The following is a 27696-nucleotide window of genomic DNA, read 5'->3' as shown; positions in this document are numbered from 1 at the left end:
AAGTGAAAGAAACCTTGACTAGGTGCGAAACTGATGGCAAGACCCTTTCTGCCGTCGGAGTCCATTTTCTACTCCTTCTAGGCCTTACCCCAAAGGCCAGAAAGGTGAAAAGATGTGGTTCCATAAACAATCTCAAGGGACTTAGCCTGACGACAGAGTCGTTTCCCCGCCAGAGGCAGAGGCGGGAATAACAATGGTAGACGTCGCCCTAGGGGCAGGGGGGGTCCGCAGAACCAGGGCAATTGGGAAGCCTTCCCTGACAAGCCCTTTCAGCATCCCTGAGGTGTTGCCCGACTGCCCATCTTCGGAGGCAGTCGGGGGAAGATTGTCACTGTACCCAGAAGCCTGGCTATCCCTGACTCAAGACAAATGGGTACAGTCCATCATTTCCGAAGGCTATTCTATCCCCTTTCTTCGCTTTCCAAATCAGTCAAAAAAATCCCTTCCAGATGTTCCACCCGCTCAAAGGGATCTAGCGGTTTTGGAGATTTCAAAACTGCTTGCAAAAAGAGCAATTCAGCCAGTTCCAGCAGACCAGCAAGGATCCGGAATCTACTCAAGGTTCTTTTTAGTTCCAAAGAAAACAGGGGACTGGAGACCAATTTTGGATCTCAGTGTCTTGAACAGATCAGTCAAGAAGACAAGATTTCGGATGGTCACGCTACAATCCATCCTTCCCCTTTTGGGAAAAGGAAACTGGATGTGCTCTATAGACCTTCGGGATGCGTACTATCACATAAAAATGAACAGACGCTCCAGAAGATTCCTCCGCTTCAGGCTGGGAACCAGTCATTTTCAGTTCAGGGCCCTGCCCTTTGGTCTCACCACTGCCCCCCGGGTGTTTACCAAATGCATGGCAGTGGTAGCTTCTCACCTGAGACGACAAGGATTCCAGGTGTTTCCATATTTGGACGACTGGCTCCTCAGAGCTCCCACCAAGCATCTCCTTCTGATGGCCAGAGATTACACTTTTCGTGTTTGTCAAAAGCTGGGTATTTCAATAAATTGCGAAAAGTCTGTTTTGTCGCCTTGTCGTACTATTACCTACATAGGTGCAAATCTAGATACAATAAACATGTCTGCAAGACTAACACATCAGAGAATAACAGACATTCACAAATTGGTATCACTCCTTTTCAACAACAACAGAATCAAAGCCAGGTTAGTTCTGAAGGTGTTGGGAATTATGGCAGCGCCATACCTCTGCCTCCATTAGCCAGATACCACATGCGGATCCTTCAATGGATGCTCTTTACTCAATGGTCATACCAGCAACTTCCAATGTCTCACACCATTATGATCACGCAAGCGTGCAAAATCATCTCATGTGGTGGATGTCTTCCCCTCAGCTCTTGTCGGAAGACCCTTTGTTCCACCTCCTCCGGTTGCTACTCTGACAACGGATGCCTCCCTGATCGGGTGGGGGGGGCATTATCAGGGCAGGACGGTCCAGGGCACATGGCAACCAAACGAATGCCACTTGCACATAAATGTTCTGGAGATGAGAGCAGTGCTTTTAGCGTTGCAAGCCCTTCAAGACTCTCTTCCCTTGGGAACGATTGCAATCCAAACAGACAATATGTCTGTAGTGTGGTACATCAACAAACAAGGCGGAACCAGATCATACCCCCTGTGTCGAGAAGCACTCAGACTATGGCAATGGGCGATTTCTTCTCAGCGGTTTCTGATAGCAACGCACATCCCCGGAAAGTCCAATCAAATTGCGGACAAGTTGAGCAGAGCTATACTCATGCCTCACGAGTGGTCTCTGAAAGACTCTGTAGTGAGAGAAATTTTTCTCAAGTGGGGTCAGCCTTGCTGCGATCTTTTTGCTACTCCCCAAAACAGCAAGTGCAGAGAATATTTCACTCTATTCCCTTTACCAGGCCAACCCAGCAGAGACGCTCTAGTCCAAGTTTGGCCCCGGGGACTTCTGTATGCATTTCCTCCTTTCCCACTGATCTCTCAAGTGATACAGAAAGCTATCGCTCAGAAGGCCTCATTGATCCTCATTGCTCCTTACTGGCCTCGACAAGTGTGGTTCCCCTTTCTACATCGTTTTCTCTTGAGCGACCGTGGAATCTGGACCTAGTTCCAGATCTTTTGATCCATCAGTCGGGTCAGTTTCATCGCTCCCTCCCCTCTCTGAACCTCACTGCTTGGTTCCTCCAGTTCCAACCTTAGCCAGGCTTCCTCAATTATCTCACTCTGTTAGAGATATTTTGATAGCTTCCCATAAATCTTCCACTCGAAGATTTATTTGAGTAAGTGGAAACGCTTCACATATTGGGCTCAAGGAAAGGACATAGATCCTTTCACTGCTTCCATCCAATTAGTCCTTGATTTTCTAACTGAACTCTTCCATGCAGGTTCATCTCCCTCTACACTTAAAGTTCAATTGGCAGCTATTTCTAACTTTCATGTGGGTATTTCTGAATCTGCCTTAATGTCCCACAAGCTTTGCAAAGCCTTTTTGAAAGGAGTTTTTCTTCTCAGACCTCCTATAAGAAATCCTCCTTCTCCTTGGGACCTAAATTTAGTTCTTGCTTCTTTGATTCTTCCCCCTTTCGAACCTGCAGTCTCCTGTTCTTTAAAATTATTATCATGGAAAACTCTTTTTCTGGTAGCTATTACATCAGCTAGAAGAGTTTCAGAGCTTCAAGCACTCAGCTGTCGTCCTCCTTATCTTTTGTTTCATAAGGACAGAGTATCCTTACGAACTAACCCGTCCTTTTTGCCCAAAGTGGTCTCTACGTCAAATCTAAATCAAAGCATTGATCTACCTGTCTTTTTTCCAGAATACTCCAATAGGTCTGAACAAAAATTACACTGACTGGATGTTCACCGTCAATTGAGGTACTACTTGGATAGAACAAAACAGTTCAGAAAATCTGATCAGCTGTTTGTCTCCTATGCGGAAAGCAGAAAGGGACTTTCAGTTTCAAAGGTATCATTATCCAGATGGCTAACATCTTTGATTTCCCTTGTATATGAAATTAGACACCAAAAACTGCCTAATAAACCTAAGGCCCATTCCACCAGAGCCTTGGCTACTTCTTTAGCCTTCCAAGACAGACTGCCTATTGACACCATTTGTGCAGCGGCTACTTGGGCTACTCCTCACACTTTCATTTCTCATTATAAGTTGGACTTGGCTTCTAGGCATAGAGCTAACTTTGGTTCCACTGTTCTCAGGAGTCTGTTCCGTTAGGCCACCCGGGACAAGGTGCTAGGGCGGTCCCATCCAGCAAGAATGAAGGCGAGATAGACAACTTAACATATAGAAGTTATGTTCTTACCATAACGTTCCATGTTAGTTGTCTTCTTCTCGCCTTCTTCTTGCGTCCCACCCTCCTTCCCCCTGGCCTGGACAGACCTAGAGGAGTTGTGATTGTGACCTCTCTTTCTACCACCTCTTTCTTAGACATATGCTATTATGCATATTTCCTGGTTCAGGATGTAAGTCACCCTTCTTTCTTCCTGTTGTTAGAGGTGGACTCTGTTTTACAGTTATTCTGTTATTATTATAAGCTGGGGTTAGCTTACAAACGAGATCTGAGGTAACTCTCGCCTAGCATTGTGGGATATAAGGGGAGCCTCGAGCCGGTGGAACCAACTCTCGAGCTTTTAGAGTGGCCGAGTCGGAGCCGAGGTCGGCTCCGAACCCATCCAGCAAGAAGAAGGCGAGAAGAAGACAACTAACATGGAACGTTATGGTAAGAACATAACTTCTATTTTTTGGTCGCTATTACTTCTGCCAGACGTATTTCTGAACTTCAAGCTTTATGTATCGAGTCCATACTGGATTTTTCATAGAGATAGAGTGTCTCTGAGAACTAATCCGGCATTTCTGCCTAAAGTGATCTCAGAAATGTCCATTAATCAAGCCATCGAATTGCCAGTTTTCCTTCCCAACCATTCAAACAGAGGAGAGTATTGCCTACATATCCTTGATATACACAGGCAAATCCATTTTTACCTAAACAGGACTAAACCTTTTCGTAAATCTGACCAGTTATTTTTGGCCTTTTCTGGACCTAGATTAGGATTGGCTGTTTGCTAAGGTCACATTAGCTAGATGGTTGAAGGACTGTGTAACCTTTATTTACACACAACGTAACATCTCGTTGCCTGCTACCATGAAACTCATTCAACAAGGTCAGTGGCAACTTCTGCTGCCTTCCATGCCAGAGCTTCTTTGCATGACATCTGTGCAGCTACAACTTGGGCTACACCTCATACCTTCAGCAATCATTACAAATTGGATTTGGCCTCCAGGGAAAGAGCATCTTTCAGTTCTATGGTGCTCAGGAATGTCCTTTCTTAAGAGCCTCCCAGGAATAGAGGTAGCTGGGGACTCTGTCCCATACATAAGGAATGAACGAGGATTAACAATATCAGATAAAGAAGTTATGTCATAAAATACTCCAAAGCTAGTTACGAAAACAAAATTGCCACTGGCTCTAAAGACAGCCACAAAGCATTCTATAGCTATGTCAAGAATCTAAATGGGAACACTCAGATCTGCTCTGAGTTACAGCATAATGGCACTAAATATACAGAACCAACTGATATTGCCAGCATCCTAGCAGATAGGTTCAGTGCTAACTTTACCCCCCTCTCACCCCCTAGAGGGCCCATCTCTATACCGGAAGAATGCAAAGTTCCTATAATCACGGATGCACAGATAAAAAACACTCTCCAAAGGCAAGAACACAGCATCCATGGGACCTGACAATATCCCAGGCTGCGTTCTACGCGAACTACAGAATGAACTGGCACCCTACCTAAGCACCATGTTCAATCATAGCCTCACCTCAGGCTTTGTACCCACTGAATGGCGCACCATGACAGTTATCCCACTCCACAAAGGGGGAGCCACGACGGACCCCGGGAACTACCGCCCCATTAGCCTGACGAGCCTGGTCTGCAAGGCCATGGAACGTATCATCATGGAACTCATAAACAAAGACATTGGTAATCTCCACACTCTGGACCCTACTCAGTTTGGATTTGTAAAAGGCAGATCATGTCTCCTAAACCTGACTGACTTATTTGAAGCAGTCATCAAAGCCATAGATGAGGGTAAAATGGTTCACACAGCTTATCTAGATCTCGCCAAGGCTTTTGACACCATCCCCCACTCTGGAATTATAGATAAGCTCACTAAACTAGGTATAAATCCCTATGTCACAAGATGGGTTGCCAACTGGCTCATGGACAGAACCCACACTGTGAAAGTAGCGGATTCCAAATCCGACATCAGACCAGTGACAAGTGGAGTACCACAGGGTTCAGTCCAGGGTCCTCTCCTGTTTGGTATCTACTTCTCTGAAGTGCAGGCCAACACAGAAGGTCTTTGGCTAACACAGTTTGCAGATGAATGCAAACTAGGAGCCATAATCGAAACTCCTAACGATGTGGACAAACTACAAAAAGGCCTCACTGAGATAGATACCTGGTGTCAAAGCCATGGCCTGAAGCTCAATGCCAAAAAGTGTATTGTCATCCCCTGTGGTAAAAACTCTGTACCCATGAACTACCACATAGCTGGTAGTCTACTTAATGCCGAAAATGTGATGAGACCTTGGGACACAGGTAGACAGTAGTCTCTCCTTTGATAATAACATCACCACAGTGGTCAGGAAATCCTTCTACGTGGCTCATCTCATCACAAAAGGATTCTCATCCAGAAAAAAAGAGGTCATTGTTCCCCTCTACTCATCACTCATTAGACCCATTATAGAGTACAACGCCCCTTTTGGTATGTACCTCACAAGACATCTACAACAACTGGAAAGACCACTGAAATACCTCACAAAGAGGATTACTGGCCTCAAACAGATGCCCTGTGCAGACCATCTCAAAAAGCTACAGCTTTACTCCATCGTATATCGCCTACTCAAGGGCGATCTTTGCCTAACATACGAAGTTATGTCAAACCCAGAGCTGTTGGACATGCTCCACTTAAAGAAATCCCAATCCCTCCGAGCTGCATGCTCTAAGGACCTTAATCTTGTCAAAACAATAAACAGAACATGCTGGAGGGATAGATTCCTGTCCCACAGACTACCTATCTATGTCAAACAGAGCTCCTCAGTAGCACTCTTCAAGAAAAATCTTGATGATTGGATGGGAAATGGGAAATTCACCCCAGGGATCACTTCTGTGGCTCTGCTCGACAGGGGCACAGAAAAATAATTTTCTTGGGTGGCGAAAGCCAGGGTACATTTTTTGGCTAGGCTTGTATGGGCCCTAGGGCCGATAGCCTAGTACCTACCTATGAACCTATGTCTTACCATAATGTTACATCTGTATTGTTGTTCCTCATTCAGTCATTACGACCCTCCCTCTTTCCCCCTCCTGTGGTTTCTAGTGGATCTCACCATCCAGTTCTCTTAGGTTATTTAACCAGAGGTAGCCTCTACCTTTTTTAACTTGCAAACTCAATCTGAGGTAACAGGGAGAGGGGAAGTGTGGGTAAGAGTTTAGCTCAAGAGTTTGAAGCTGACGCAAGCTTGGAAAATGGCCGGCTCGGTTTCGAGCTCGGAACCGATACCCATACATAATGACTGAACGGGGATCAACAATACAGATGGAACGTTATGCTAAGATATAACTTCTTTTTCTCTCCTGTTATATACTAGGAACCATATGCTCCTCCACGTTTGGAAACATTATGCCAAGGAACTTGTTGGATGTTGTTAAGTTGGAGGCCTATAAAATACCCTGTGGCTTCTGTTGGTTTTTATATATTCCCTCTTGCTAGAATAGAAAGAGCTATACATACCTTGTTTTCCACATTTCAACATGTATGGGAAGGCCTTTTATTCCTTTAGATTTTGTATGTAGGCAATACATGTCAGCCAAGGTCTGTATGATATCCTGATCTGCTCTGAAGGGATCAGTAATCTCTTGATCATTGAAACAGTAGTACATCACTCACCGGTGGAAGCATTTCCTGTGGCATCCTACTCCACCTGTTCCATGCTGTTTGCTAATGTGTGCTGCTACAGAACTGATACTACTACCCCCTAGCATTCTTGCTGTCTGCAATTTGGATACTTTAGGGTGCTCTTACCCTTTTATTCTCAGGTGCAACCTTCTGCAGCATTTCCCCTCATATAATGACTATGAGTCATGGCTACATTTACCTTGCATTTGTTTGCATATTATTAAGACCTCATTTCCCTACTTTGTTTAATTTGAATGTCATTTTGAAGTCATTTGCATATTTTCTTGCAATGCATCTATGCTTTCTGCACTGTAGCTCAGTTTGAGATTGTTAATTGCTAGCAGGCAGCAAATAGTCAATTCTTGCACAACGACAGTCTGTATAGCACATGCCTTGCTTGTAAATCTTGGCCTGTACTTATTCCTTACTTTTCATGTTTGGAGCTCACACCTTCTATACTCATATTCTGATACTGTAAGAAATGGCAATTTACATATGTCATATGGTGTTAAAATCTCATTTTTAAATATTAGACTTATGAGGTGAAAAAAAAAATTAATGATGAGTACTCTTTTTTTTTTTAGAGAGAGAGTCTCGAGGTGTTGTGCATAGTGAAAGCTTTAATAAATGCCTCAACATATGATTAGTGTTTAACATTTGTAGTTTTTGTGACTGAAAAAATGCTTTTGCAGTAAAGAGTGGATCATCTATCTGACTGTGCTGTGATGTTATGAATATTTGTGACATGGTAAGTATTTAACACATGCAAAATCACAAGGGATAGATAGCATAGGCTGTGTTTTTTCTTACTTGTGTAATATCCATACTGTTTTGACACTATATTTAAAAGTTCTCAGAAAAATGACATAAAGACCAAGGTTAGCAAAAGTAGTCTGGATAAGAGATGTCTAATGTGTTGCCTATCGACTCTGTATTTTAGTGGCAAAAAATGCAAAGCACATGTTGGTATCACAGTCACTGACGATTGTGCTAATCAGGAACACTAAAAGAAAAATCTAGCCAAGTTAGACTTCCACTGTGTGATTCTTTAAAACCTCTTGCATTAGAGGTAATGCTTCCAAATGTTAGCCAAATATTCCACGAGTTTTTTTTTTTTTTGCTATGTACTTCCACTTCCGCATTTATATTATGCTGTCGAAAACTCAAACTGTCAACAGCGTAATAATCAGCACGAAAATGTCAAAACCCCCGAACATCGAACACACATAAAAAAAAAAAAAAACACCCAAACACAACACAAATTGCTCTATGCAGGGGGGCAAGCCCTCCCTGCACCCCCACACCCCCGCTACTTAAATATACAAATTCCGAAATCACACTACATTGCAGTAAATGGAAATCTCCCCTTATGGAGATTTCCATTTACACGCGTGATGACTTTCGATTTTGACATTTTGGTGCCGACAATATCAGCTTCGATATTGTTGGCCTTCAACAGTGTGAAGTAGACCTGTACTTGCGAGGCAGAACATGAAAATGGTCCACCCGGATCAGTGTTCCACCCTTTTAACAAATGAAAATAAAAAGAACTGAAATACTGAACTGTCCCAATAGAGTCCTTAAACCAAGCCAAACTAGTATTGTTGAAGAAACCATAGAGGGTTCAGAAGATGGTAAGAGCTTTACTCCTAACTTTCCTTAATCTAAAGAAGACAGACAATTTCATTTACATCTCTGACCTCAGGGTCTTCAGTGAGAACATCTATTACATCCAGGCTCTGGATATTGACTCTCCAGGAAGTCATATTCCTGCCGCTGATGGACATCTAAATGATATTGCTAGGCATGAGGAAAATCTTTTGATACATAATTGCCTGGGTCCATAAAGGAAGGTTCTCTAGTCTATTTCAGGTGGCATCACTTTCAGTATGTAGTGTTACTCTTTGGGTTTTATTCAGCACCCACAGTCTTTACCAATATTTTGACCTTGATGAAGTAAGCCTTGCAGGAGAAGAATCTCAATGTGATCTGCTATATCGATGACTAACGTCTGTGGTACTACATCAGTGTGGACTACCTAGAAATGCCTACAGTGGGCATTCCCATGCTTGAGATGTATGGGAATGACTGTACACATTAAGAATGTTGTTTTTTTTACCCTATCCCACAAGATATCATTCCTTGGCATTGAACTAGACATTCTCTACTGTTGATCATTCCTTTCAGTGGAGACAAATCAGGATGTCATGGCTTGAAAATATGTATGAGATCATATTGCGACTTCTGGGCTTCATTGCTTACCACTGTTTTCTTGGTATCACATGCACTCCAGAAGATAATGGAGTTTTATCAGATTGTATGATGTTAACTATGGAGCCTTTGAGTGCTCATGGATGTTTTGGTGTTAGACCCCTGTAACTGTGCCCTAAACTGGCAGTCAGTCTACAACAATTTTTTGTTGAACCTCCTTTTTTCCCTAAGGGAAACTTAATGCTAGCCCTAAGGGTGGAGGCTCTGCTAACGGAACTGGGAAGCTTAACTCTTTTGTCTCATGGTCCAAGGTAGAAGGGTCTTAGTCCTTCCTGGTTGTAGAACTCCACATCAGCCATTTGGAAATGGCATCGGTCTTTTTGGCACTAATGGCCTTAGCGTAATTTATTTCTTGAACCTCTCTTTATTTGACTAGATCACCAATCTATTATGTGGTATGTAACCAAGCAAGGGTGAATGCTGATTGTACCTCAGTTTTTGGCAGGTATTACATATTTGACAGTGGGATACTGACAAAAGTATAATTCTGTCAGTTATCCACTTGCAATAGGAAATGAACAAACTGACAGACTCTTGGAGTCATTCCTCCAGTCTTTACCTGCAGCTGCAGATCCATAAAATCCAAACTAGACATGGCATCTGTAAATTGGGCATCCAATGAACAGGCTTTTTGCCTCTTGGGAAATCCAGTCCTCACACATTTCTGCTTGTTTAACCAAGGCAAGGGGCAGGTAGCAGTTACTACATTTTTCATTAGATCTATAGAGAAGTTTCCTATAAAATTTTTGGCCATTTCCAGAGATTTTACAGGTCATAACTAAGTTTAAGTAAGGAAGACCAAAGCTAATTCTTGTCACTGGTTGCTGGCCAAGAAGTTTGTGTTTTCAGGCTGTTAAGCTCCTAGCAGTACACACAACTCTTCCCAATCTGGTCAACCTGTCCCTTGTCCCGGCAGTTGAAAGAACTGGCTCCACCTTAGGGCACAGCTTTTTATTTAAATTCTATGATCTCACTGCATCAATCAACATGAGTGTAAGAAGTAAGTGAATCTGTAAGGAAGTCTTCTACCTAGCATGCTTATGCTTCCACATTGAACATTTTTTTGGGTGGGTCTCCAGTCAGTCAGCTTACAGGTTATCCTAACATGACTCAGATCCTGCACAGTCTGGATTCAGTCATTCTTGGGCTGGAGTCATTTGTTGTCTATTTTTGCCCATCATGATGTCATAGAGGGCTGTATTGTTACATAGTGTAGGCTGGTAAAGCAGTTCTTGAAATGATTTTTGGCATCTCTGACTACCAGAGAAAAACCTTCCATTCCATTGGTTCTGAAATTCGTGATTGGCAGGCTTGCTCATTTTTTTTCAAACCCATTGATTTAGCCTTGGCAGCCCTTACTACTGCCCACAGGATCATGGAGCTTCTGGCCCTCATGAACAGAGAGCTATAGCTTGTCTTTTACAATAACCAGGTTCTCTTAGAGCTAATCCTCATTTCTTCGACACTTACCACCAGCCATGTTTATTCAACAATAAAAATGTTAAGTGCCTTTGTCCACAAAAATGAAAGGACTTCATCAGAACATTTGAATTTGTTTGTAACCATCATACAAATACTGTATTTAAACAATTGTTATAACTGAATACAAATGTTCTGATTAAGTCCTTTTATTTTTGTGGATGAAAGCCCTTAACATTTTTATTGCTGATTAAAGTGTGGCTGGTGGTACAACTCAGGGTCTTGTGATTTAGTGTTCGAGTTTTTTAAGAAGATACCTGTTTTGGTGTGTTTAACTCTATTCTTCCCATTATTATGGATTCTAAATTGTCACAGAACCAAACCATTCATCTCCTTATTTTCTCTGCTGGGGCAGGAGCTGGAAAAAGAGAAGCCTTTGCACCCAGGATGTGCACTTTCAGCTCAAGTTTTACCAAAAACAGGTGCTTGAATTTAAGAGGTTCAGACAGTTTTTTTTTTTTTTTTTTTCATTTCCTTTGGAGAGGAAAAATCATTCAACTGCAAAGCCAGACTTTTCTATGTGGATTGTGAACTGTATTATCATTTGCCATAGATGGTGAACCACAAGTCAGAAAATGCCACATTCAAAGATCATTACATTCGAGGCATGTCTGCTTCCAATGCCTAACTCAGGAATGTGCCCATTGCAGGTATTTGTGCTACTTCCCACTTAGACCTTGTGCACACCTTCAGCATACATTATTAACAGCAATACCAGGAGTCGGGCATCTGTAGCGCAGTACTTTAGAACTCATTCTTTTCATTGATTCCTAGACTATCCTTTCAGTACTTCCATCCTGGTCATTTACTGCTTATGATTTTAATCCACTGTGTAGAAGCCATCAGGGGCCTTCCTTGGTATTAGATATCGACCGTGCATTTTTACTGCACAAGCTGAGCATTACAGAATTCAACCAAGTTAATTTATTTATTTACATTTGTTTTCTGGGATAGAGCACTGATCTCCATTGACATTTTTCAGACCAGGGTTGGCGACTGATTAAATGACTTGCTCACAGTCGCACAGTTAGGCAATGAAGGCTGTGGGAGTCCAACCTTAATCCGCTAAGCCAACTGGACTTTCCCTGATGTTAGATATGACAGATGTCTTATTACTTTATAGGTTAATCTGTGTGAAGAATCTCCTTCATGGGTCATAAACAGCTCCTTATTGTCACTTTGTATATATGAATAATGTGTGCCTTGGCTGTTGAATCACATTAAATCAGGCAAATGTATACTTGACCATTGGTTATCATCAGTGTAGGTGTCATTTTATTTATTTATTTTCTATCTGTTGTAGTTTTTACATTTTTAACTGGGTAGGCACTGTGGATAAAATTGCTTTTAATAGTAATGTTATTACATTATTAAAGCATTAATATATTGTAATACAATGGTTTCAAACAAGAATAGGCTTACATCAGTAAAGTGTGAGTAAAGTACATCAACAAGCAGTCAGGCTTATATCATTGTCAGATTAAATATGTACATTGAATTACATTATCAAGCAGAACACCTCGCTGACCCTCTTCAAAAGAAATCTTGATGAGTGGATAGGAAACAGAAAATTCACTCCGGGGATAACACCAGTGGCTCTACTCAACAGAGGCACTGGGAACTAAGGTCGGGTGGCACTATGCCAGGGTAATCCTATGGCTAGGCTTGTAAAGGCCCCAGGGTCATTAGCCTAGTACACACCTATGAACCTATGTGCACATTTGCATATGAGGGCAACTGGGACAATTAATTAAAAATGTGCAGCTACATATGAAAGTAGCTAGCATGTTGCAGAATTTTAGAGAGCAAGATGACAAGCTTGACAGTCATGCATAAAATCATTATAATGTAGCATGACTATTGTAAAGATAATTATTCATGTATAATCTCATGAACAAAAGTACTACAGTGCAGAGGAAAATGAGAGTATATTTACAAAAAAAGACTATAATTATGTAAGAAACTTTAGGGTTAGTTGAGTGAGTTAGTAGTTAGTGTTAGTAGAGAATAAAAGTGCAAGCTGGTATTTGCTATGCAAGGTTTGGTTTGCATCATTTTACATTACTCGTTTTTTTGAGGCTTTTTCTTCTTCTTTCGACTTTTCCCGGTTAGGGGTCACCACAGCGGATCACCTTGTCTGCTCATGACTGGCAGTGGAGTTTTACAGTGTCGAGTTGACAGCCCGGTGCCCAACCTTACACAAAAGGCGCACACACACACACACACACACACACACACACACACACACACACACACACACACACACACACACACAGTCACACCTAGGGCCAATTTAGAGTGTCCAATCCACCTCAGCATGTCTTTTGGATGTGGGAGGAAACCGTAGCACCTAGAGGAAACCCACACGACCACAGGGAGAGCATGCAGACTCTGTACAGAAGGCACCCCAGCCGAGGATCGAACCGGAGAACCTCTTGCTGTGAGGAGGCAATGCTAACCACTGCACCACCGTGACCGCCCTGTTGCACAGTAGGTAAACAATACGCATTTTGTATGGGTTATCCTGAAGTGTCATTATAATGATTTGAAGGAAGTATGGGCAGTAGTGGTTGGAGTCAAACTGGCAGACTTCAGGAGTTATATAATTGGTGTATGACATCACTGCCTGCAGCAGCATCAATAGACTTTGCACGGAAGTGTCTGAGGAAAAATCCTGAGTGTAATTTGTGGAGAGGTTGGATGCATTTTTAGGATCCTACAAAGAAACTCCATAGACCAACTGACGTGGGAATAATTTGTCTGGTATTTCTTTTCTCCTACATTTATATCATATTCTGTTTGAGCATAATAAATTTGATTTAAGGTTGTAGCTTAGCTACTGTTTTTATTCTGAGATACTCTTGTACCATTTTAACCTTATGTTTATTTATAACTTGACAGGGAGGAGTTGAAAGCATGCCGACTTCAAATTGAAGAACTAAAAAATCAGCGAGACAGTGTGGAACAAGAAATTGAGGAACAGCAAAAAGCAGATAACATGTAAGTGTAGAAATCTACAGGACATCTAACCCTAGAGTCCTCTAGCCTATTTTCCAAAATTTAGAAAGCAGTTTATTTCACATGCTTAAGACAGATGGGCAGTACGATACATAAATCAGCAAACAGAATATGTACTATAGCAGTTTACTCATGTCAGTCCCTTATTATTCAGCTCAACTTCTGTACTTCTTAGCAGTGATAAAAGTATGACTGTAAAGATTCTTTCCTCCTTTGCTATCAGTTGTCTTCAGAGTTAGTGGTCCAAGCGCTCTCCCTTTGTTGTAAAGCAGACAACGTTGTACTCAGGCCCCCAGTTAAAAGAAAAATATATGATTTATATCAGCAGTGAGCCTCAGCAAGAATTCTGTTTATGTTTTCACTCTGTTTAGCGGTTTGAAGTGGAACTTAAATTATACATGTATTCTATTTCAGGAAGGACTGAATTGTTCAGTGCTTTGGCTGTACATGTCAGGATTTACTTATACTTGGTGCTGCCTTGGTTTTGTGTATGTGTGTGTGTGTGTGTGTGTGTGTGTGTGTGTGTGTGTGTGTGTCTATATATATATATATATATATATATATATATATATATATATAGTGTATGTGTTATAGTATAATATGATGATTCTCACCCTAGGATGTGTCAATATTGATGTTGTATAAATAATATTGTAAGTGGTATGGTAGTATGATGTGTTGAGAATTATTTCTTGCAAATAATATTGTGAATATCTCTGCACAGAAAATGTGTTTCCCTTTAAGAAAGACAGGTATGGCTCTGTATTAGGTAGACAGGTTCCTTTGAGCAGTACTGGTGAAAGTAAATTACCTTGTTAGTTTAATGAGTAAAAATGAGAGTATGGGCTCTGGAGATCAGAGAAATTGGCTCTGGAACAGCAGTTTGGGGAAGTGTGCTGTGACATAGAAGAGACAGCCTGAAAGAGCCTGAAACAACCTGGACATATTCTGCTGAGTATTCAGCCAGGAGGAAGCTGTCTGAATCTGTTTTGTGGCTAAACCTGAAATGGTATGAAGGACACAGAATTTTTGTTTTATTTTTTTCTAACCTAAAGAATATTTTGCACCACACGACTATTATTTTGCTTTCTGTTTTAGTGGGAAAAAAAAAACATTTTATGGCTAAAATGCTTCTACTGAGATAGTCGAAGTTGTCAAGTCTATGGCCATGCCAAAGACAGTTCCTCATTTTAGGCAACTAATCAGCAAGGTAGACCACAAGGTAAACCTTGTATTTTTTAACTATACTCAGGACAGATGAAAGCAGAGTGACTAGGTTTCCACTGCTGCTAACTATGATGAACTGTTATAGTTCTTCATTGATATTGAAGTTTAAAAAAAGTGCTCTAAGCACCTGGTGTTCTCTCTCATATTAATGTTACTATATCAGTCATGTGATTTAAAGCATGTATTTAAATTTTGGCTAGATCCTACAAATCAACATACTAAAAATAAAATGGCAGACGTTACTATCTGACACGTTTTAAAGGGCTTTGCCTGCTGCTTTGAGAAAGTGGATTTTTAAACTCACCATAAGGATGATGCTAGATAGATAAACTCTGTGGCACATGCGATAAGTACTGCAAGCTGTAGTGTGTAACAGTAAATAGGTAGGGGTTCTAATCTCACATCATTCAACTCTGTGCAACTATGTGTGTGTGTATATAAATGTATCCACTTACAGAACTACAGACATGCCCATATGGGATATCTCCGTGCAATGGTGGCAGTCTGTGTGGCTCAGTAGACTAGGGACATTAGCATGGGTGATGGTGTTGATGCTTTGAATCTGGCAGTAGCCACATCTTTATCCTCGTAGCTAAATGGGTAGAGTTACAGCTTCATGTGCAGTAGGTCTAAGGTTCAAATATATGGAAGGGAAAATGTGTATTTAGATGTCTGTGGCATGGTGGGTTAATGCAGTGGGCTGTAGTTGAGAGGTGCCTGGTTTGAAACTAGGCAGAGGTGTTTCTTATGTACCTCTCTAGCCGTCTTTAAGGTGAAACCTGGACAACTGGATGGGAAACAGAAAATACACCCCTGGGATCCCACTTGTGTCCCTGCTGGACAGGGGCAACAAGGGCTGTCTTTGAGGGTACATGGGAAAAATTCTTGGCTAGGCTTATAAGGGCCTCTGGGCCAATAGCCTAGTATCATCCTATGAACCTGTGGACATATGTTGAAAATTTTGATGTACTGGTAAAGCGATTATATAATGAAACTGTGGTTAAAACTAAACAATATAAACCTATAGTAAAGCCTTTTGTGAAATTACCAAACAGAAAGTATCAACTATAGTGATACTCTCTTTTATATTTGGAAAAAGGGTTACAACGTAAGATTTTGTATTATTAGTTATAACGCGGTTCTACCTGTGAAAAATGTAACTACTAAAAAAAACATACTACTAACAATCTTGAGCTTATGGAATGCAATAAACTGGATGCTAGAATAGTTGATTTAGCCTTCTGCTGTTGAGCTTTTGGCAGGTGATGGAAGAAATAATACACTTATGCAGTATAGTTATTCTTATGGAGACATAGAATGCTTGGAAAAGGAAGACTGTTGCTAAAAAAAGCAGTTAAATATTCTGCATTTTTGGAGATAGGAAACAGTATCGTTTTACTCTAGTAGAGAGAAAAGCTGTGTTGGGGAAGTTTGTTTACCTTATTGCTGTAGTCCCCAGTTTAGAACATATGTTAATAAGGAAAGACTTTCCCTACTTTAAAGAATTGTGGAGGCTAGGAGAAGAAGATAATCATTTTGACTAACCACCTTACCAATGTAGGGAGTGTAACCAGCACGTTAATCCACATACATAAGCACCTGTGACTGGAACCTGGAAAAGGGGAGGAACAACTACCAGATACATTCATAACAGTGTATGAATCTAACAAAGATCAAGGTATAGTGTCAGAAAGCCTTAAAGAAAAAACATTTGTCTAAAGACAATGGGGGGGGGGACTGACACCAATTAAAGAGATATGTCAGCATACCTCTGCGGAAGAGCAATTAGAAGGAACTTTGTTACATTGTAGAGTATTGCAACCTGAAATTGTTAAAAGGCAGTAAGTAGAAGTTTCATTGTGACCTGACAGTTTTGCACAGGAGGGAGTAGAAATGACTAGTAGAACTGAAAAGAATGAATCACTCACTGACAATGTATTCCAAGAGAATGATGTTAGGAAGTCTGGAGGATGCATGGCATGTGCAGAATTCTATTAGACTAAAACAGAAAAGCCCAGAAATAGAGAATTCTAACAGCAGGTGGGTGCTGAGAAGAAGACATTTAGCAATAAACAAGACTACATTGGTGCAGTTAAAGAGGAGGTAGTAGTAACTGGTCAGTCTTCTGAATCATCCTTTTATATCAGGGAAGGCTTAACAAAGTAGTTGTCTGTAAGTAAGGGAAAAAGAAGTAAAACTGAAGGTAAATTCTTTGCAGAGGGAAACAACCTAGAGAAGAAAAAGAAATTGAGATGTTATTGGTCATGCTCAAGGGGAGCACAATACAGAGAAGGAAAGAAAACAGGAAGATTTGTTGTATACTGAGACAAGATAACCTTGAACAGAACACCAGTGATATCCTTGTTGAGCCAAAATATGTGACCACTAAATGGAAGAAAGGGGGCTGTTTGCCCCAGTTTTATAAAAGAAAGAAAAGGAACAAGAAAGAAATGAATAAGGTAGAAACAGCAACTTACACTGAAGAATATTGGATGGCTTGGAAACAGCAACTTACACTGAAGAATATTGGATGGCTTGCATTTCTTTAGAGTTTTACACACTGATATACCAATGCATGTATTATTAGAAGAGGAGGCAGTGCATTCTACCTCATGACAGAGTGACCCTGAAGAAACTCTAGAGCTGATTGACCTTCAGGTAAGCAGGACAAACTTTAAAATGGTACATTGGAAAGATTCACATTATGTAGAACAATGCAACCTACAGCTAGAGTTGTAGGGAAAGAAGCTGAAAAAATGTTTTGACTTTTACCGATAATTTCAGTTACAAAATTATACTATACACCACCAATAAGGATGGAGAGGAAGTAATATGTCAACTGAAGTGCCCAGACCTTTCAGAAACCTACTGATGAGTTTATCACATAATCATGTACTAAAAGGACACCTAGGAATGGACAAGACTGCATCATGAATTATAACAAGGTTTTACCCATGAATAAATAAAATGTTGAGAACTACTGTACTGGATGCCCTGAATAGCAGAAAACATACCATTACCCAGGATTAAATAATCCTTTGATTCCAGTGCATATTATAGAGTTGTCATTTGAGCTTATTGCTGTGGATATTATTGGGTTATTGATAAAATCATCCAGCAGTGGATTTCAGAGTAGGACTATGAGGCTATGCCAGTACATAGGAATAATGCAAAATCTGTTGCTAGAGAGTTAAGTTTTATTATTTTCTAGAAGGCCACAAGACTTAATTTATGATCAGAATGATGTAACAATTGTGCCAGTGATTTAAGGTCAAGCATTTAATAAGTTCAGTGTACCATCTTCAGACAGATGGTTTATTGGAACATTTTAAATGGGCATAACATTCCATGTTGATAAAAATTATTTGGCAGATTGGTAAAAAGGGGGACCAGTTAAAACCATTCCTCATGCTGCCATTAGAGAAGCACCACATGCCTCTTCAAGGATTCAGTTATTTTGAATGTGGCAGTACCCTTGTGGACTCCTAGATATTGCCAGAGAAACTTAGGGGAAGAGAAAATCTCATTTAAAGTGTCATAGGACACAATGCCAGTTTGCAAGATAGACTGAAATTGTTAATGTCTATTGTATGGAAACACATGAAAAGAGACTAGGCTATACGACAAGGTATGTATAACAGAAGTGCAAGGACCAGGGAAATTCAAAACTGGTGAAGAGCTGTTAATTATGGTCCCTTCCTCAGAACAAGCTTTTGGCAGTGTCCATTTGAATTAGTGGAAAAATTAAATGATACAAACTACTGGTTTCATTAGACCGGTTAGAGAAGACCAGAGAAGATGTATAGTAGGAACATTCTGAAACTGAAACACAGACTTCTGTAGTTAGCATAATGTCAGAAACTGGTGGAACTGGTGGAGAAAGAAAACTGACCTTTATGCCTGCAGTGAAGGTAAAAGACACAATATGTAAGTCCAGAAATAAGAGGTTGTGGAGATTCTGTTAAAAAAATGAGAGTTTTTTTTGAAGAATTGCATGATAGAAAAAAAATATTTTAACAACATATTAAGATCATTCCACTAGACAGAGACACATGCACAGGCAAAAGATGGCTTTTTTAACTCCAGAAGTTTTATTCCAGTAGACCATCCTTTCATTTGGGCTACATCATGTCCCTACAACCTTTCAAAGATTAAAGCATAGACTGATAAAAGCCCTAGGTCAGATATGCTACCACTAACCTAGACAATGAGGATTGGGACTACTCTTTATCTAGGTTACACACTGTTTTAGATTGTATGATACAAGCCACATTGGCAATCAGTTGTCAGTCTCTGAAAGAAAAGATAGAAGCAGTGGTAAATTGGCCTATTTCTGGCACTAAGAAGCAAATGAGGTCATTCTTGGGATTAGCTGGGTACAGTCAACAATTTGTATGCATTTTCCACTTATACTTAGGAATCAGCTTGGGATTAGTGTTTTTTGTATTGCTCCTGGCAAGAGAAGGAACAGAGAAACATTATTTCATAGCCTTTCTACAGATTACGAATCACTGGAAAGGCTGAATGTTTCTTCTTAGTGGCCAGCTTGGGATTAATGGTGTTGCTTTGCTCACGGTGAGAAGAGAAACAGAAGGGCATTTATTCCTGCTGATCTCTGATTTGGCAGTTTGTATTTGACTTTTACTGAGTGATTTGGTTGCAGATTTGGTGAGAACCTCTTCAGGACCATTGTGCAGCCTGGTTTTCTGTTGCATCCAGCTGTTTGTTTTTTCTGCAAAGTGTCTTTCAAGAGAAAACTATAGTAAGTGTACTGAAGCAGCTTGGGAACAGTGCTGCTGTTTTGCTTCTGGTGAAAACAGGAGCAAAGGATCATTGATTCCTAGATACGTTGAGACCAGCACTATCCCCACTACTACACAGGTAGCTCTCCATTAATCACCTCCTAATCTCACAGACACTACTCCCCCTTTAGCCCACATTTTTAAGTACTTAGAACCATGGATTTGCACTTTCCAACCATCTCTGCAGTCAACTTGGTTGAAATGGGCATCCTGGGGCAATGCAGCAATTGTCTCATGTTTACTGAAAGCCACCTACTACTTAAACAAAGTGGCAGTATTTGAGGGAAGTAGTTATATAATGGATTGGAGGCAAAGTTCTCACACAAAGCCACAAAAACATTCAGGTCGTCAGCATCACACAACACCCTATTAAACCAATCACTCATGTCAGACTAAACACAGACATACATATACTGAGGCTCTTAAAAATAAACGACAGTGGCCTCATAAATATAACCTAAAAAACAAATGCCCTCAAAAATTTCACAAACACACATCACAGGTAGCAGCCACCATAAACATACATCTTCAAGTCAGATAACTCAGTTCAAAAGCCTTAAGGTAAAGTTTCACACATTCCAATATCCTAGTCAAAGTGATGCCATAGTGAGACACACGGCTGCACCAATCACCAGGCTGTGTAAGGAGAGGGCTACTGTCAGTTATCTATCAGGTGCCAAGATTTGCCACATTGCACATGTACTCTAGTCCTTGTACCACAAGTGGGTATGCATGACTTGAGGCATACCTCTCTCAGCTATATGACAGAAACACAATGGAGCTCTTGGAATATGTGTCTAAGGCAGGTATGAATCTAGCCTTGAGCAGCATTCTACCATTACCAAGAGTGATGCTACAATGCAAACAAAAGATTATTGCCCTAGCTTCAGTGTCATTCTAAGGGGATACAGTATATATCAAGCTGGGATGAGATGGTAAACCGCCCTAACTGCTTTGCCTGGGGTGGCCTGCACTTGTCCCCCCGGAGGCTTTCGTATATTTACTAAATCTTGTTCACCCCATTGTGCCATTTTTTAGGCAAAGTAAAGGATTATTTGAAATCCCTTTTCACAAAAACAAGTGCAATAAAGTTGTTTGTGTAGGTGCTTGCTTAAAGAAACTTTAAAACGGTGTTACAGACTGATTAGCGAATAATCCAACAAAAATGTCACAGGATATCTTCTCCTAGAAAAGAAACGGACACCAGGCAGGGTAAGGTATAAACCAAAAATAATTTTCAGAAGAGGACCCAACATTAAGAACTTATTTGAAAGGAAGAATGACAAAGATAGGATTCCATTAGATAATATGAGGAAATGCAATGGATGCAGGGAATGTAGGTACATCTATGAATGGAGGAATATAGTGATAGAGAGTCACAATAGAATAATTCCAGTGACAGGGAATTATAACTGTAATGTAAAAGGAGTTGTCTGTGTGGCCTTGTGCCAGTCATGCTGTGCATATTATATAGGAAAAACGGAAAACAAGTTAAAAAAGCAAATTTACCAACACATTTATGCAATTAAGAGACAAGACAAAACAAATGCCTTATTTAGACACAGCATAAACTGTAAGGATTTTAAAAAATTCCTCTTTTGTGTATTGGAAAAGGTAGGTAGACAGGAGAGGGGGGGTAATTGGCCCTGTTTTTTAGAATACAGGGAAACATACTGGCAGGTTTTGTTGAATACCACAGTTTTTCCTGGTATCAATGACAGGATTTTTCTAAGGAGCTTGCTTCATTTAAAGGCAGATGAGATTAGATAAAAATTGTTTAAGTGGTTGAACATGGAAGCAATTAAATTAGTATCTAATATATGTATTGTTATTTATAAATATATTTTCTTAACAGATGAAATGTCTATTATATACGTGTTTTTAAAGGAGAATTATTCATGTATTATACACAGCTATATATTTTTAAAGAACATATTAATGTGTTTTTAACTTGAGAGCACACTTAACTAATTAATTCATTTAAGTTAATTGATTGTGATTAATCAATTGAATTGTATATAAAAAAGGGGGGAAGTGTGTAAGGTTTTGTATCTGATGAAGTTCCGTTTGTATTGAGTGTGGATAAAGGGAACGAAATCGCTTATAACCTTACCCTGCCTGGTGTCTGGTTCTTTTCTAGGAGAAGATATCCTGTGACATTTTTGTTGGATTATTTGCTTTTATGTGTTTTACTATTATGATATTGGTGTTACAGACTGATTGGCTTTTAGTTTCGTGGGCACGTTATTACATATTGCAGGAGTCATACTGGAGAAGGCTTTTTCATCTATTGAATTCTTGAACTTTGGTTACGTGAGAGCTAATGACTCCTCCTATGAGCTTCTTAGGGGGTCGGTGACTGGATTGATCACAAGTAGTCTTTTTTTGAGATGAGCATTAACCTGTTTCAAGAATTTTATACATTAAAGTGTCTTGGAATGAGGTAGCTATTTTGGCTATAAAGAGACAATTTACTTATCAGGTCACAGTTATGCATATACCCCATTACCTACCCATTTGCAAGGAGACCAAATTTAGAAATGTTATTTTCAGTGAGTTGTAAATTGCAGTCCATCTTCTCATAATACACAAAGTAATGTCAGACAGCATTCTGGTTTTGGTATGAGTACACTTTTAACAATTGCTGTTTATGCAATGGCTGATAATAGATGGGAGATACAATAGTAAAGTTTAAATTTGTTGAGAAATTTGGAGGTAATATATTCCATATAGAGAGAGAAGTTGAGTGAAAGATCCTAGTATTAGGTCATATATCTGGCTTGATGAGAACTTTTTATCCCATCTTGTGATTTCCATTCTGCTAGATCTCCAACATACTGAACATTAAAAAATAAGCAAGAATTCATAGGCAAAACCCCTGGGATTCAGTTAAGAGCTGCAGCCACAAGGGGTTGTTTCCACGATCATGGAAAATGCTTTTCATAGACACATTAACCACTAGGAGGAAAGACTTTATTAATGGCTAATTAGCTCTGAATCATGCAGTGCTACCATTAGTGCTCATTAGCACTTTCCTGCAGTAATTATCTGTGGGACGGACACACTCTCATTCATTCAGAACACACACATGCATGCACCACCATTCCCCTTACCTGCCCTTAGTTTACAGAATGTCCCTGCTGCTGCCAGTTATTATTTCCCTGCTCCACATAAATCACAGATGATTATAATCATTTAGAAATGCCAGACATTAGAGTTTCTATTTTTCTTTGTGTTCAGAAAATGCATCATTATGCTAGACTAGTAACTCTATTAACTTTTTAAGCTGGTCTGAGTAATATTTAACATTTCTCCCTGGTGTCATGTAATGTTATTCATGGCATTATCTAGAAGTCTTCAGCACAGATGTTTAGAAGATTTTCAGCCCTATCACTGACACACCCCTTCCTGCTCAACGGTTCCAGATTTTATAGAATGCTGATTTTTGTTTCTTGTACCTGCCCTGTCCCTTGTAACTCACAGTCCATCAAAGTCCATGAGTAATGCCAGATATTAAAAGTTTCATGGTTCCTATTGCTCAGAAAATACATCAGGATGCAAGAGGTTGGACTTCATGAAGTCCTCAATTGGTATAAGAAGTTCTGCTTGGTTAAGAAGCTGCTTTATGTACCAAGGGTACAGAGTTTGAAGTTCTTTTTCCCCTCTTGTCTTTTTTTAAGTGACTTAGGATAATATTTATATAATCTCCCTGGTGTTTAGTATTTCTGTAGAGGACTAAAGCTCTGCTGTGTTAATGAGCTTCTCTCTTCGTCAAGGGTATAGGGTTCAAAGCCTTTTTCCTGTTTTTTTTTATCCTTTTAAATTACTTTAGGGTTGTATTTAAAGAGTATCATTAGTGTCTAGTGTTTCCGTTGTCCATACGTCTTTCATGCTAAAATCTGTTATTCTGCTAACATTTTCAGTGACTTCAAGGTAATATTACTATTAAATAATACTATTTAGTATCGCTGGTGTGTAGTGTTCTCTCTGCCTATACATCTTTTGTGCTGCAAAACTGTTGTTCCATCAATGTTTTAATTAAATTGTAGAGTAATATTTAAATTTCCCTGATGAATTTTGTTCCCCTCTCTCAGTATTGCAGGATTTGCTTGCTAGTCTAGGGGGAGTTAAGAGGTATGACTGTCCTCCTCACACACATTCATGTTGTGTACACAGATACACAACCTCTCTGACCCAGTCACACTCACGGACACACAGACACACACACAAACCCTTATCTGAAAACAATCATTTCTCTGCATACACTTTCACGTGCAGCCACACATATACAGACAAACACACCCCCACCACTACTACCTGTCTGCTAAACTTACCTGTAACACAATTTCACCCATTTAAAGTAGTGGGTCAACACAACTTTATGGCTGAGTTAGTTAACTTGGCCGGCTAAGCTAACTTACACTACTTACTGCAGACATTTTTTTGGAGGGGGGACAGAGCTAATTAGCATAGGTTAGCCCTGGAATGCCTCATAAGCATATAGCTTGGCTGAAGAGATAGCCCACCATAGTGATCCTACAGACCATGAATGGCCACTGGGACAGGTATTTTGTGAATCAGAAAAGGCTGTTGCCAGTTGTAACAGCCAGTGTTTGGGCTTAGCACAACACTAATTAGCATGAATATAAAAGGTGTGGAAATTCAAAGCCAGTGCATAATGCATGTCTTAGCTGTCTGCCATCCTGCACAATGGACTCCCAAATATTAATGCTGTATAAGCATGCAGTACTTTTCTATGAATTCCAGTCATGATTTAAAAAGTATGTAGTAGATATCAGATGTGTGTGTTTTGATCTGATGTTCATATTCAAGTATATATTTACGTAATAACTCATAGAGGCAGTTACTTGTGCTTTGTATACATTCCTTTAGATATAATTGTGTTCTAGCATTTCTTCATTTATTAGAAAATATATTGATAAATTTTGAGAAATTTCTGCCCTGGATAAGCACACTGAATATTACTGTTTGTCTCTGCCAATTAGTATAGCCGCAGCTTGCATTTGACATTATAATGGGAAAATAAGTTAGAGAGTACTGTAAGTGAGATGTATTATACAGTGACAGAATTCTAATCCATATTTAGCAGCTACGGGGCATTATCATTATTTCTTTTTGTGATGCACTGTCATTTTTGTATATTTTTTTATTTCAGTGCAAGCATATTTCGCCTGCGGGCATTGCATAAGCGACTATGCATTGAGCTTGGAAATGAGGAAGATCTGGAATCCAAAATTGCTTTGAAACTGAAAGAAAATGAGTAAGTTAGATTATTTCTTGTGTGTGTGTGTGTGTGTGTGTGTGTGTGTGTGTGTGTGTGTGTGTGTGTGTGCGCGCGCGCGTGCAAGTGCATGTGAGTGGATGTGTGTGAGAAGGAACGGTGAGGTAGATCTTACTAAGACTTTAGACTTTAACTCATATTTTGAGGTAAAACGTCCTGGAATTCCAAGCTGTGCTAAGCAGCAGTAGTAACGAAAATATTAAACTGTAAAATTCAGTGTGGTTTTGGCTATTATTCTGAATGCATAAATTCTTTTTTCTTTTAAAACCTGTGCAAGCTAAAACTTGATTTCTTTAAATGATGTCTCTTGATATGGTTTGGCAAGTAATACGATATGACAGGGCAAGCCTTGTTGTGAATTATTCTACTTTTCGGTCACTCTACAGGAGAAAAATTACAACTGAGGACCACCAAATATGCCCCAAGTTCATTTCTTTGACTTTATGTTCTGCAATGTGGAATGGCATTTATAAATCTGTATCTTACATATATGAAATTGAATTCACAAATGATATATTGCACTCAGGTAAGAAGTACTTCCTTCCACAAAGTGAGCCATGTCACTATAATTCACAATCAGATGTTGCCGTGAGGGTGTATCTGTACTTTTAATAATTGAGAATGCCATAAGGTAAACTTTGAAATGTACTTTTCAGGTATTTCATGTAGAACAAAATATCATGGGATCTACATTTATTTTCATAGACATTTGCCCCCAGCCGGGTTATTACAAAACTTAGGTGCAATACAGTTCTGCATTAGACAATGGAAAACGTTTTACTTCTTTCTGAAATGTATTGCTCTCTAAAGAAGAAGTAAAAGGCAGTATATCCTGTTCACAAATTTGATAGCTGGATTGAAAAACTGATGTTAAGTTGTCAATCTCGCCTTCATTTTTGCTGGATGGGTTCGGAGCCGATCCTCGGCTCCGACTCGGCACTTACTAAGCTCGAGAGCTAATTTTACCAGCTCGAGGCAACCCTATATCCCATGATGCAAGGCGGAGACTACCTAGATCTTGTTTGCCGCTTCGCTTACGAGGTGCCTCTTTTACCAGCTCTAGGTAAGTTTTCTTCAAATTAAGACTTTTAGTCTCATCCCTTTTAAATTTAATAACCTTAGTTGTTTTGTGAACCTTAACGTTTATTTTAACCCTATTCCCGTTAGTGTTCCCTTTTTTTCAGGTTATTTATCCCCTTCCCTAGGTTAGGCCTTTAGACCTTCCCCTTTCCTATTTTTTCCTGTCAGGGATTCTGTGTGTGTTTGAGTGTGTTGTATCCCTGTTTAGTTTTAGATTATTGGATTGGGTGTTATTTGTGTGTGTGTTTGTGTTTCCTTGTTACTTGTGTTTCCTCGACACAGCTATGTCGAAGGACACAAAGGTCTCAGGCTTCAAGAAGTGTGACTCGTGCTGTCAGAAGATGTCTCTGACAGACGGTCACACTTCTTGTGTTTACTGCCTGGGACCTCTGCACCTGCAGGACTCTTGTGCTATCTGTCATGCCTTCAGCCCAAGAGTCCTGCAGGAGCGCAGAAATAAATTGATATTGAGGGGCTTATTAAAGCCAGAGAGCTCCCCAACTAAGTCGGCTCCGGGGAAGCCCTCGAAACCAGTCAAGCCTTTGGCTTTAAGTCCCAAGCCATCGGCTACTGGTTCTGCTTCTTCTGTGTCGAGATCGGCTCTGGCCGGAGCCAATCCTTCCCTTTTAGAAGTCACAGAATTGGCTCCATCCGGCGCCGATAGTGCCAGACACTCAGTGTCGGCTCCGGCTGGAGCCGACGTATCCTCGGCTCCTTCGGCTCCACCTATCTCTAAAAAGAGATCACGATCCCCCTCATTGGAATCGATACGTTCGGCTCCGAGATCACTCCTGCCCTCGGAGTGGAGCCATCGGAGCCGTTCTTCTCGGTCGTCCAGGCTGTCTGATCACGACCTCGAGAGAGTGGTGAGTAGACTATTAAAGTCTCAGGCATTGGCCCAAATGCTCCATAGCCCGTCCCAACAGACGGTAGCTATTTCACATCCACCTAACATTCCTCCTTCGACTCTCTTACAGAGCATGGAGCTGGAGCTCCTCGGAGCTGTGACTGTTGTAGCTTCGGAGCCGATACCACCCCTTTCGGCTCCGTCGTCCTCTGCTCCGATTTCCTCCTTGAGGCCTTCATTGGAGGGATCCGGGCATCTGGTCTCTCGTCGGCTCTGAGGGGCGAGTGGCATTGACCCTTGTCCGACCCATTCTCCCTCTCGGGGCTTGGCGTTGGTGAGCTCAGCCCGACATCTGCCTCGAGCCTTCCTCTCGGTGAGGCCAGGAGTTCCTATCTCTTCGAGTGGGAACCTTCTGGTCTCTCTGATGGGGAGCCTTGAGGTGATGAGGAGTGTACTAGCCCCTGGGCATAGTCAGCGGTCAGTTCCATCAGCTCCTCCCACTACAGTGCCTGCTGGCGTCTCTTCCCACTCTCTTGCTCCCGGACCCAGAGATCCAACGCCTCAGGTTTCCCCATTGGGAATATCTTCCTCTTCCGAGGCTTCTCCTGATCTGTCAGGTGAACCTCCACGTAAGAGGACATGTAAGAGGAAGCATCTAGACTCCCCCGAGTCTATTACATCTGATACTGACTTGGATGAGTCGGAGGGATCCCCA

The 27696-nt window shown here is 40.6% G+C and overlaps 1 protein-coding gene across 2 annotated transcripts in view; it reads left to right on the top strand.

Moving 5' to 3' along the window:
• The window catches only part of CFAP74 (cilia and flagella associated protein 74), a 3161205-nt gene that overhangs the window by 449349 nt on the left and 2684160 nt on the right, over positions 1–27696 (top strand). For both annotated transcript variants that reach the window (XM_044062943.1, XM_044062944.1), the window contains exons 4-5: positions 13607–13705; positions 24929–25033. In XM_044062943.1, coding sequence (XP_043918878.1) covers positions 13607–13705; positions 24929–25033 — 204 coding nt within the window. The remainder of the gene's footprint in view (positions 1–13606; positions 13706–24928; positions 25034–27696) is intronic.

Source organism: Protopterus annectens, chromosome 2.part1 (genome assembly GCF_019279795.1).
Source record: "Protopterus annectens isolate FY-2018-M chromosome 2.part1, PAN1.0, whole genome shotgun sequence".
Classification (NCBI taxonomy): domain Eukaryota; kingdom Metazoa; phylum Chordata; order Ceratodontiformes; family Protopteridae; genus Protopterus; species Protopterus annectens.
Note: the sequence above shows the minus strand (reverse complement) of the source record. Positions and strands in the feature narration are given on the sequence as shown.